Below are 13,139 nucleotides of genomic sequence, written 5' to 3'. Positions count from 1 at the left end.
GTTTCACAATGCATCAGTGACATGGCAGGAGATGTTTTGAAACAATTACTGCTTCGCATACAAGCCAGTGAATTAAATGTGTTACAGATGGATGAGTCAACAGATGTGGCGGGCCTGGCACAGCTCCTGTTATATGTCCTTTACGTTTATGGGGGGTCAATTAAGGAAGACATCCTCTTCAGCAAACCACTGGAAACCAGGACAACATGAGAGGATGTTTTTAAAGTGCTGGACAGCTTTGTGACATCAAATGGACTTTGGTGTCTGTACTGATGGCGCAAAAGCCATCACAGGGAGACAGTGGAGTGGTAATGCGCGTGCAAGCAGTTGCTCCCGACGCCACTTGGGTACACTGCAGCATCCACCGAGAGGCTCTTGCTGCCAAGGCAATGCCTGACAGCTTGAAAGACGTTTTGGACACTACAGTGAAAATGGGACCCTGAACATTTTCTGCATTATGCAATGATATGGGCAGCAACCATGTAACGCTTTTACAACGTACAGAAGTGCGCTGGTTATCAAGGGGCAAAGTATTGACACATTTTTTTGAATTGAGAGATGAGCTTAAAGTTTTCTTTACTGACCATAATTTTCACTTGTCTGACCACTTGCATGATGACGAGTTTCTCACACGACTGGCCTATCTGGGATTACAGGGACTCTCCGCAACTATATTCAATGTGAGGGACAAAATTGAGGCTATGATTAAGAAGTTGTAGCTCTTTTCTGTCTGCATTAACAAGGACAACCCATGGGTCTTTCCATCATTGTATGATTTTTTGTGTTAATGAACTCAAGCTTACGGACAATGTCAAATGTGATATAGCGAAGCACCTGAGTGAGCTGGTTGCGCAATTCCGCATGTACTTTCCCGAAACGGACGACACAAACAACTGGATTTGTTATCCCTTTCATGCCCTGCCTCCAGTCCACTTACCAATATCTGAACAAGAGAGCCTCATCGAAATTGCAACAAGCGGATCTGTGAAAATGTTATTTAATCAGAAGCCACTGCCAGATTTCTGAATAGGGTTGCGCTCAGTGTTTCTTGCCTTGGCAAATCGCGCTGTTAAGACACTGACGCCATTTGCAACCACGTACCAATGTGAGAGTGGATTCTCGGCCCTCACTAGCATGAAAACTAAATACAGGCACAGACTGTGTGGAAAATGATTTAAGACTGAGACGTTCTCCAATACAACCCAACATTGCAGAGTTATGTGCATACTTTCAAGCACACCCTTCTCATTAACCTGTGATGGGTTAGTCACAATTTTTGATGAACAAATAAGGTTTATAATGTAAGATGGATAAATATAGAGCAAAATTATTGATTATTATGATATTATTATTTGTGCCCTGGTGCTATAAGAGCTCTTTGTCACTTCCCACGAGCCGGGTTGTGACAAAACTCATTCTTATGTTTAATAAATGTATCGTATATTGTGTGTGTTGCAGGCTTGAAGGAAAAAGGAAACCGCACACTGCTCTTGATAGTATCACCGATATTTAATAAGCTTACGTATCGGCCACACGGCCTTCGTCAGAGCTTTTGTGATTTTTAAAAATGTGCACCCTTATGTAGACCTGGCCCCACCCACATCCGTTCTACACATCGAAGGGGGTTGGAGGCAAAGGAAAAACAAATAAGTGCTACCAAATATAACAATATGCATTTCATAAATATTACAAAAGTGTATAAATAAGGCGTATTGAACACGTCTGTAAAATCTCAGTGAGGACATAGCAAGTTTTCATTAGTCATTGGGTACGTCGTACAAAAAACGTCAGAATAATCTACAATAGACACATACAGTGGGGAGAACAAGTATTTGATACACTGCCGATTTTGCAGGTTTTCCTACTTACAAAGCATGTAGAGGTCTGTCATTTTTATCATAGGTACACTTCAACTGTGAGAGACGGAATCTAAAACAAAAATCCAGAAAATCACATTGTATGATTTTTAAGTAATTAATTTGCATTTTATTGCATGACATAAGTATTTGATCACCTACCAACCAGTAAGAATTCCGGCTCTCACAGACCTGTTAGTTTTTCTTTAAGAAGCCCTCCTGTTCTCCACTCATTACCTGTATTAACTGCACCTGTTTGAACTCGTTACCTGTATAAAAGACACCTGTCCACACACTCAATCAAACAGACTCCAACCTCTCCACAATGGCCAAGACCAGAGAGCTGTGTAAGGACATCAGGGATAAATTGTAGACCTGTACAAGGCTGGGATGGGCTACAGAACAATAGGTAAGCAGCTTGGTGAGAAGGCAACAACTGTTGGCACAATTATTAGAAAATGGAAGAAGTTCAAGATGACGGTCAATCACCCTCGGTCTGGGGCTCCATGCAAGATCTCACCTCGTGGGGCATCAATGATCATGAGGAATGTGAGGGATCAGCCCAGAACTACACGGCAGGACCTGGTCAATGACCTGAAGAGAGCTGGGAGCTAGTCTCAAAGAAAACCATTAGTAACACACTACGCCGTCATGGATTAAAATCCTGCAGCGCACGCAAGGTCCCCCTGCTCAAGCCAGCGCATGTCCAGGCCCGTCTGAAGTTTGCCAATGACCATCTGGATGATCCAGAGGAGGAATGGGAGAAGGTCATGTGGTCTGATGAGACAAAAATAGAGCTTTTTGCTCTAAACTCCACTCGCCGTGTTTGGAGGAATAGAAGGATGAGTACAACCCCAAGAACACCATCCCAACCGTGAAGCATGGAGGTGGAAACATCATTCTTTGGGGATGCTTTTCTGCAAAGGGGACAGGACGACTGCACCGTATTGAAGGGAGGATGGATGGGGCCATGTATCGCGAGATCTTGACCAACAACCTCCTTCCCTCAGTAAGAGCATTGAAGATGGGTCGTGGCTGGGTCTTCCAGCATGACAACGACCCGAAACACACAGCCAGGGCAACTAAGGAGTGGCTCCGTAAGAAGCATCTCAAGGTCCTGGAGTGGCCTAGCCACTCTCCAGACCTGAACCCAATAGAAAATCTTTGGAGGGAGCCGAAAGTCCGTATTGCCCAGCGACAGCCCCGAAACCTGAAGGATCTGGAGAAGGTCTGTATGGAGGAGTGGGCCAAAATCCCTGCTGCAGTGTGTGCAAACCTGGTCAAGAACTACAGGAAACGTATGATCTCTGTAATTGCAAACTAAGGTTTCTGTACCAAATATTCAGTTCTGCTTTTCTGATGTATCAAATACTTATGTCATGCAATAAAATGCAAATTAATTAATAAAAAATCATACAATGTGATTTTCTGGATTTTTGTTTTAGATTCCTTCTCTCACAGTTGAAGTGTACCTATGATAAAAATTACAGACCTCTACATGCTTTGTAAGTAGGAAAACCTGCAAAATTGTCAGTGTATCAAATACTTGTTCTCCCCACTGTATTTCATGTTCAAATTCACAATATAACATACTGTAATGACCCGGCTGGGTCATAAAGGGAAAAGAGACGGACTCTAGGTGTGCAGATCAGAACACAGGTTTATTCCTAAACTGGGCTATTGTTCCGGCCACAGCCCACGCCGCTAAATGCCGAACGTACACAATGTTACCCTGTCGAGTTAAGGAACTCATAGGAACAGATCAAGGCCCCGAACAGAAGAGAGCGAACAATGAGACAGTAATCCCTATTTATGCATTTCCAAATCCCGCGGGATTACCCATCATACCCCCCCAACCTTTCCATCTGTCCTGACATATTTAACCCCTGCTAGTAGCCATGAGAACCATAACACACCCACAAACACAGAACACAATACCGGGTCATTACACCTTATGTAGACCTGGCCCCACCCACATCCGTTCTACACATCGAAGGGGGTTGGAGGCAAAGGAAAAACAAATAAGTGCTACCAAATATAACAATATGCATTTCATAAATATTACAAAAGTGTATAAATAAGGCGTATTGAACACGTCTGTAAAATCTCAGTGAGGACATAGCAAGATTTCATTAGTCATTGGGTACGTCGTACAAAAAACGTCAGAATAATCTACAATAGACACATATTTCATGTTCAAATTCACAATATAACATACATAGGCATTTCATCATTAAGTTCTTTAGGAAATAATGTCTGGAGGGTGAAAATCCCAAAACATTCTCTTTTACTCAGAGTATTATTAATATCTCCTCCCCTGTCTGATATCTTAACTTTCTCTATGCCACAAAATCTAAAGGTGGAAATGTCATGCTTCAGGTCATTGAAATGTACAGCGACTGGATAATCCCTGTCGTTTCTCCTGATTGAACTTTTATGTTCACTAATTCTCTGTTTGAGAGAGCGGGTGGTTTTACCGACATAACAGAGCCCACATGGACATTTAATAATGTAAATAACATGGGTGGTGGAACACGTAATAATGTCATTTATTTGGAACCGTTTTCCTGTGTGGGTGGCAGAAATATTCACACTTCATCATATTGTTGCACTGTGCGCATCCTCTGCATTTATAGCTACCATTTGGTAGAGGGCGTAAAAGAGCTTGGCTAATTTTATTTTGTGGCTGGCAGTTGGCATTAACCAATTTATCGTGTAAATTGCGACCTCTCCTATATGTGGTGGATATTTAAATTCAGCCGGCAAAGCTGGGTCCGATGATAAAATATGCCAGTGTTTCTTGACCACACCTCCCACTTTTCGCGAATTCAAAGTATATGTAGTTGTGAACATTACGGAGTGTTATTTAGCTTTAGCGGGTCTTTTTTGTAGCAGTTCATCTCGTGTTTTTTCCAATGCCAAATTATGAGCTTCATCCACACATTGTGACGAATAGCTTCTTCTTAGAAACCTCATGCGCATCTCCGCTGCTTTTTCTAGATAATCCTCTGTGGAGTGGCAGTCTAAAAAAATGGCTTCTTGGAAGTCCTCTTTTTAATGGCTCAGGGTGGAAGCTGTCACCCTGTAATAGAGTATTTCTGTCCGTTTCTTTTCTATATAGAGTTGTAAACAGGGTGTGTGGCAGGCTTACAATGATGGCAAAAAAACAGCATTTGATAGTGCGCTGACCATGGTGCTAGAGGGGGTACGCAGCTGGAGGTTGAATGTTTGAAGGTGTACGGGACTATAAAAAGTTTGGGAACCACTGATCTATAGTATCTTGTTGATCTTAGGATGTACTGTCTGCATCTTCGTCAGGGTGTGACCCTGGCTGAACTGAAGGAGGCTCAGAGGACCTACAGCCTGTCTCCTCTGGACAGAGACAGACAAACAGAGGATGGATGTAGCAGACTGACTGACAGGTCCTGTCTGCGGGGGAGAGGGTCTACAGAGGACAGAGGAGAGGCCAGGTCCAGCCTGGTCCAGTATATGGAGACAGAGGATCACAGTCCTACATGGAGCAGGGAGGTAGATGAGGTGGGGATAAAACTTGAGTCATTTAGCATTAACCTTTCACCTCAGGATCTTATTATTGTCATTGGTTATTGTTTATAGATCATCTATGAATGGCATTTTGTGAGAGGTGATCTTGTACTATAGTAGCTGTGCAGTTTAAGATTCAGATGAGCCAAGTACTGAAGCGCTGTTTTTACCATTTAAGCTTGGAAATCATAGATCAAGGCTGGGGACCATGGAGGCAGAGCATTCCACTGCAGGACCAGGGCTCACATCTCCCTCTGCCAGTGGGCTCTATACCCTGCCTTTCTCCTCCAGCCTGGCCAACCGCACATTCTCCAGAGGTCAGCAACCACACATTGTACACAGTCACACAGAAACGACTGATTCCAGATGTTTATATTTTACTCAAGCATGTTTTAAGGAAGTTGCTTTGCTACAGAAATGTTACTGTATCGATATATCCTTGTCATGTGATGTACAGTATGTACCATAGGAATAAATTGTTATACCTGACACCCTTCGTCCTATGATTATGTAAGACTGTCTCAGTCAGTCCATCAGTTTTAATTTGTTTTATTTACATTTTTTCTGTAGGATAAATAACTTGGCATGGTTAGGCGCAGTAACTGTTTAGTGATTGTCTCTTATTATGTGAATACTGTAGAAGGTGAATGGAAAGATGAAAACCAGAACCCCGTTGAGGATCCCTCCAAACGTGGCCTCGCCACAAGAGAGAAACATCTTTGCTTCTGTGACCAAGAGGCAGATGAAACCTACCAGACTTTTAAGGTATGTGGGTTTGATCAAATTCACTACCAACGTTAAAGCTATGATCTTATAGATTTGACATTTTTCAGAATTGAACAACAACAAAAAATATAAACTCCCTGTGTGACATTTTCAGATACCACTAGGTGGTGACAAAAGAAAGTATTATTTCAGTACAGTGCCATTCTCCTCCCAGATGATGGGCCATTTGTTGAGCAACATTAGTTGCATTTGCAATGGGGAGTTGTATTATATTCTATTACACACTTCACTGATTATATTGTCAGAGTAATAGCAGGAGATTTCTAGGATTCTTGAAGTACACTACATTCACATTCATTCATTCATTCATTCTAGTCATTTAGCAGACGCTCTGATACAGAGCGACTTAAAGTAGTGAGTGCATACATTTTCATATTTGTTCGTACTGGTCCCCTGTGGGAATCGAACCCACAACCATGGTATTGCAAGTGCCATGCTCTACCAACTGAGCCACATGGGACCAAAAGTATGTGGACACCTGTTCGTCAAACATCTCATTCCAAAATCATGGGCATTAAAAGGGAGTTAATCCCCCTTTTGCTGCTAGAATGGCCTCCACTCTTCTAGGAAGGCTTTCTACTAGATGTTGGAACATTGCTGCGGGGACTTGCTTCCATTCAGCCACAAGAGCATTAGTGAGGTCGGGCACTGATGTTGGGCGATTAGGCATGGCTCGCAGTCGGCGTCCCAATTCATCTCAAAGGCCTTCGATGGGGTTGAGGTCAGGGCCCTGTGCAGTCCAGTCAAGTTCTTCCACACCAATCTTGAGAAGCCATTTCTGTATGGACCTCGCTTTGTGCACGGGGGCATTGTCATGATGAAACAGGAAAGGGCCTTCCCCAAACTATTGCCACAAAGTTGGAAGCACAGAATTTTTGCCCTAGAATGTCATTGTATGCAGTAGCGTTAAGATTTCCCTTCACTGGAACTAAAGGGCCTAGCCCGATCCATGAAAAGCAGCCCCAAACCATTATTCTTCTTCCATCAAACTTTACAGTTGGCAGTATGCATTCGGGCAGGTTTCGTTCTCCTGGCATCCACCAAACCTAGGTTTGTTCGTCAGACTGCCAGATGATGAAGCGTGATTCACCACTCCAGATAACGCATTTCCACTGCTCCAGTCCAATGGCTGTGAGCTTTACACCATTCAAGCCCGACGCTTGGCATTGCCCATGGTGGTCTTAGGCTTGTGTGCGGTTGCTTGGCAATGGAAACCCCTTTCATGAAGCCCCCGACGAGCAGTTCTTGTGCTGATGTTGCTTCCAGAGGCAGTTTGGAACTCGGTAGTGAGTGTTGCAACCGAGGACAAACGGTTTTTATGCGCTTCGGCGGTCCTGTTCTGTGAGCTTGTGTGGCCTACCACCTCGCGGCTGAGCTGTTTTTGCTCCTAGACGTTTCCAATTAACAATAACAGCCCTTACAGTTGATCGGAGAAGCTCTAGTAGGGCAGACATTTGATGAACAGACTTGATGGAAAGGTGGCATCCTATGACAGTGCCACGTTGAAAGTCACTGAGCTCTACAGTACGGGCCATTATACTGCCAAAGTTTGTCTATGAAGATTGCATGGCTGTGTGCCTGATTTTATACACCTGTCAGTAACGGGTGTGGCTGAAATAGCCAAATCCACTGATTTGAAGGGGTGCCAACATAGTGTATTATATTCTATTGCAATTACTGATACGTGTACAATGCCTTCGGAAAGTATTCAGACCCCTTGACTTTTTCCAAATGTTACATTACAGCCTCAGCAATCTACACACAATAGCCAATAATGACAAAGCGAAAACAGGTTTTTATAAATGTTTGCAAATGTATCCAAAATTTAAAACAGAAATAGCTTATTTACATAAGTATTCAGACCCTTTGCTATAAGACTCGAAATTGAACTCAGGTGCATCCTGTTTCCACTAATCACCCTTGAGATGTTTCTACAACTTGATTGGAATCCAACTATGGTAAATTCAATTCATTGGACATGATTTGGAAAGGCACACGCCTGTCTATATAAGGTCCCACAGTTGACGGTGCATGTCAGAGCAAAAATCAAGTCATGAGATCGAAGGAAATGTCTGTAGAGCTCCGAGACAGGATTGTGTCAAGGCACATATCTGGGGAAGGGTACCAAAACATTTCTGCTGCATTGAAGATCCCCAAGAACACAGTGGCCTCCATCATTCTTAAATGGAAGAAGTTTAGAACCACCAAGACTCTTCCTAGAGCTGGCCGCCCAGCCAAACTGAGCAATCAGGGGAGAAGGGCTTTGGTCAGTGAGGTGACCAAGAACCCGATGGTGACTCTGACAGAGCTCTAGAGTTCCTCTGTGGATGACCTCAGACTGGAGTGAAGGTTCACCATCCAACAGGACAACGACCCTAAGCACACAGCTAAGACAACGCAGGAGTGGCTTTGGGACAAGTCTCTGAATGTCCTTCATTGGCCCATCCAGAGCCCGGACTTAAACCTGATCGAACATCTCTGGAGAGACCTGAAAATAGCTGTGCAGCAACGCTCCCCATCCAACCTGACAGAGCTTGAGAGGATCTGCAGAGAAGAATGGTAGAAACTTCCCAAATATAGGTGTGCCAAGCTTGTACCGTCATACTCAAGAAGACTCTAGGTTGTAATCGCTGCCAAAGATGCTTCAACAAAGTACTGAGTAAAGGGTCTGAATACTAATGTAAATGTAATATTTCAAAAAATCTGTTTTTGCTTTGTCATTATGGGGTATTGTGTGTAGATTAATGGAAAAAAACAAACATACATTTTGGAAAAAGGCTGTAACCTAACAAAATGTCGAAAAAGTCAAGGGGTCTGAATACTTTCCGAAGGCACTGTATGTGTGTGCGTGTGTGTTTAAATGTGCTTGCTTTCATTGATACAAAGTATTGATTAACATCTGATCAGTAGTGTTGCATACAGAGGCCGTGAAAGTGTTGTGTATTGCCAGAGGAGCTGTAGTGCAATGTTAGTGTAGTTTGAACGTTTGTGATGGAGCTGTTGTGTCACACTGGGAGAGAGTCCAGGGCAGGGAGCAGCCCCCACACACCCCCTTTTTATTTTATTTCACCTTTATATAACCAGGTAGGCCAGTTGAGAACAAGTTCTCATTTACAACTGCGACCCTCTCCTTCCCTTTCCTTCTTCAACCACATCACATGCTCCAGCTATCTTGACATTCCATACCATATTGGGCAAAACGGGGAGCTTCTCTCCTACGTCTTAGCCTTGAATTCTGCAGCCAGAATTATACTGTTCTCTCTCTCTCTCTCTCTCTCTGTCTTTCTCTAATGGTGTTTTCCTTCTACCTGTAGGTTAGACATCTGCACAAATCTTCTCTCTGCCCCCATGGCAAAATGTGTAGAATTGCATGAAATTAGTTATAAAATGACAAAATCTTCACTCACCCCATGGCAAAATGTGTAGAATTCCAGGAAATTAACTCTAAAACGTAAAAATGTTCTCTCTGCTGTCAAGAGGGGGGCACACTAAAATGTTTTGCTCGCAATAAAATCTCACTTGGGGCCCCATAAAAGGCTTATGTGGGTATAGATGTGGGTACGCAGACACACAAGCCACTCATGATGAGTTCAGATTTTGGGTGGCCCCCACCTACATCGAAGTTGCCTATCCCTGTGTTTTATAAATCAGTTGGGGTCTCTATAAGCTTCAATATGAGGTCCTAAACCTAGCATGAAAGTGCATCCTTGTATGGGCTTATATAGTCAAACTGTTTGCTTTGGGGTAAGTTGAGCCAATGGCATGTTGAGTAAATTGAAGTGTTTTTGTCCCAGGCGTAATGCAAGGCATTATGGCTGGGATGTGAAGTAACAACCTGGCCTGGCCTATGTTAAAAGTGTTCAAAAAGTACAATGTGTTTGTTAGGTGTGTTAAAATAAATAATATTAAAAGGCAAAAAATCTTTTGCATTGTGTTGAATTGTGTTTGGGAAATGAAGATAGGCATGGTTTTAAAAAGGCCAGTGGTAATATTTAATTCAGTACAGAAATCTGTAGGTGGCTTAACTTACCCTGGCCCGAGGCTCATCTGTGCCAAGAGACCACCTTTTTGGACAAGCTACGGTATGTTTTAAAAACTGGAATGTATACATGAATTCTGATTATTTCCAGGGATACACAACATCCAGAAATATATGTAAATATCTTTGTTAGAAATAATACTATATTTCCCTTGATGGAGTAATGCTGAATGTAAAACATTTCTCACCTTACCCCACTCTCCCCTCACCTTACCCCACTCTCACCTCACCTTACCCCACTCTCCCCTACAGTGAAATGGAGATTCCCAGAAATAGATACTAACAGGGGGAAAGAGAGAGAGGGAGTGGGCTGAGGCGATTTGGGGGATGCCAGTGGAGGGGAGTCCCAGAGAAGAATGTAGATTAACTTGGGGATGGTGTACTGTAGTGTGAGAGGGGTAGTGATTGCTTTTTGAGCTCATGTTACGCACGCCTCTGAGAAGAGGGAACGCAACTCCCTGCTGCAACGCAACTCCCTGTGAAGTGTAAGAGGTATGGACTGTAGGCGTGAGTAAGGACGACAAAGGCAGATTTTACCGTTACTAGGATTTATTTCCTTACGGTAATATGGGGAAAAGGGGCTGGACGGAACCAAAGCAAAGAAAGTAAATATCAAAACTTCCCCCTTTCCTATCTAACCTGCCTACCCACTACTTACCTATCTTAGCACCACCTGGTGCCCTAACCAAAATACAGGGGGTGGTCCGCCCAGGTCTTACCTAGTGTGCCTAGACAATGAATATACTACGGGTATATGTATGCCCGCGGGCCTCATCCTAAGCACTCCCAAAGTGCCTTCTCCTTCCCCCCTGGGAACAAATGAAACAGAACAATTATTAACAAACAATTTCAATAATCAAAACAGTGCGTCCTATAACACATAAGACATAACCAATCAGCTCCCTCAGCAACAACTTATATAGTACATACCAAATCTCTGAGAAACACCCAACACTTTATCACAATCAAATTCTCAAGCAAGGATCTCTCTCTCCAATCTTTCCAAAATCTTCTCTCTCTAATGATTTCTCTCCCTCCAAAAAAGATCTCTTTTCCTGAACAGAACACTGGCTTTTATATTCCTCAGGTGGCAAAGGTAATTAGTGTCAGCTGCTTCTTGAAGAGGGGGCGTGGTCAGCTCTCCAATTATCAATTAGCCATGGAGAACTCAGGAAGCTATCTCCTGAAACACACACTCAAATACATACCACAACACAGAAAACTGGGGAACGTAACAGCTCACTGTCTCTATTGCAGTCCGGCTGTCCCATGGTGGAATCCCAGACATGGATAGTCCGTAACATGAGCGTTCATCAGCTTTTAAACCCAGGCCTAAATCTGACTGTGATAATCGCCCCCGCTAACCAGACAGCAAGGTTTTATCTGGAAAGGATGGAAAGGTGACCACAGGCCCCATTACCAACAATGAACTCTGCTTGCCTCTATGTCTATAATGATCTTAGCAGAACCCAGACCAGAGACAGGTGCAGCAGATCTCAGCTGGAGTCCTCTCCCGTCTTTCACTGCTCTGAAATGGGATAATTAACTGAGGGAGGCTGAGGGAACGAGAGAAAGAGAGAGAGAGAGAGAGAGAGAAAAAAACAGAGAGAAAAAAACAGAGAGAAAGACTTTGCTCCTAAGCATAAGTTCTACTTTCTTCAGCTCCTGATGTTGAGATTATGTTCTCAGAGAGCTTCCTGTTCCCTCTCCTTTCCTCATTTCCCAACTTTATTATTATTATTATCTATTATTCCATTATTCAGAGATAAACAAAGGAGTGTTTGATAGACCTAACTCTCAATGTAAGGAGAGCTAGTTCTGTATAGCCCATCACGGCAAGGAGCTTAGCTGTGTGTGCTACAGAGATGCAGCAGTTCTGTTGTTGCAGAGAGCAGGTTGGCTTAGGAAGGTTGAGAGTAGTATTAGAACTCCAGAGTATCTGTAAACTCTGAGGTTCTCAGAACTCATCATCTCTCAGCTGTGACTTAGGCCAAGATACAGCTCATCCCCCGTAAAGATGCTAAAGATCTTGACAGACCAGCGAAGGCAAGAAAACAGATGGAGAGAGAGTCTGACTGTCTGAATGTGTTGTGTGTTATGTGTTATTATGTGTGTGTCTGTCTCCCCGTGACTGTTTGTGTTTTGGCCTCTCTAAGACTTGTAGAATGACCCCACACCAGGGATCTGTCTCTGCCAGTAACACTTAAAGGGACATTTAAAAAAAAATCGACTTCATATTCAACATCTCCAGCAACAACCCCAACATCAACATATTTGAAAATGGCGCATTTCTACGTTTTGCAGGGAAAAATATAGAGGAGGATAAGTGTTTTGAATGACATCCTCAACCAATTAGTAGGCAATGCCTACTCATAACTGTTTAAAATCACATGATGCATACTGATGATGTCATTGGAAACACTGATCTTCTTCTATCTTTTTTACTACAAAACATAGAAAAGTGCCACTTTCACATATGTTGATGTTGGGGTGGTGCTGGAAATAATGAATATAAAGTTGGAAAATTGTGAATTTTCCCTTTAAACTAGTCAAGCAGCCACTATCCACTCCTTGAAAAGTATTTAGTATTTATTTAGTATTTATTGTACATCTGCCAGAGTAACATATGATGACATTAACCTGATTACTTCAAAGTAAGTGTTTAAGGACCAGAGTTATTCTGAGTCGGAGGGGGAGAGAGGAAAGGAGAGGAGGAGACCATAGCCAAGTGATGTATGAGAATGTACCATATGGAAAGTCATGAAGGAAAGAGTCAGTCTACTCAACCTAAGCCCCAGATCCAGTGTGGGGGACTCCAGCTGAAATCAACTCTTTTATATAGGTCTCAGCAGGCCTATCTCCACAGCCAGAACCAGTGCAGTTCACTGCCACAGAGAAGCTATTGGACTTCCTGT

At 43.1% G+C, this 13,139-nt stretch overlaps 1 protein-coding gene across 8 annotated transcripts in view; it reads left to right on the top strand.

Annotated features, from left to right (window-relative positions):
• Positions 1 to 13,139, top strand: part of LOC139542520 (protein phosphatase 1 regulatory subunit 12B-like) — a 44,293-nt gene that overhangs the window by 3,811 nt on the left and 27,343 nt on the right. For all 8 annotated transcript variants that reach the window (XM_071348050.1, XM_071348049.1, XM_071348052.1 and 5 more), the window contains exons 3-5: positions 5,175 to 5,393; positions 5,578 to 5,716; positions 6,040 to 6,164. In XM_071348050.1, the coding sequence (XP_071204151.1) occupies positions 5,175 to 5,393; positions 5,578 to 5,716; positions 6,040 to 6,164 (483 nt within the window). The remainder of the gene's footprint in view (positions 1 to 5,174; positions 5,394 to 5,577; positions 5,717 to 6,039; positions 6,165 to 13,139) is intronic.

Source organism: Salvelinus alpinus, chromosome 17 (genome assembly GCF_045679555.1).
Source record: "Salvelinus alpinus chromosome 17, SLU_Salpinus.1, whole genome shotgun sequence".
Lineage (NCBI taxonomy): Eukaryota > Metazoa > Chordata > Actinopteri > Salmoniformes > Salmonidae > Salvelinus > Salvelinus alpinus.
This window is presented reverse-complemented; position numbering and strand designations above follow the sequence as displayed.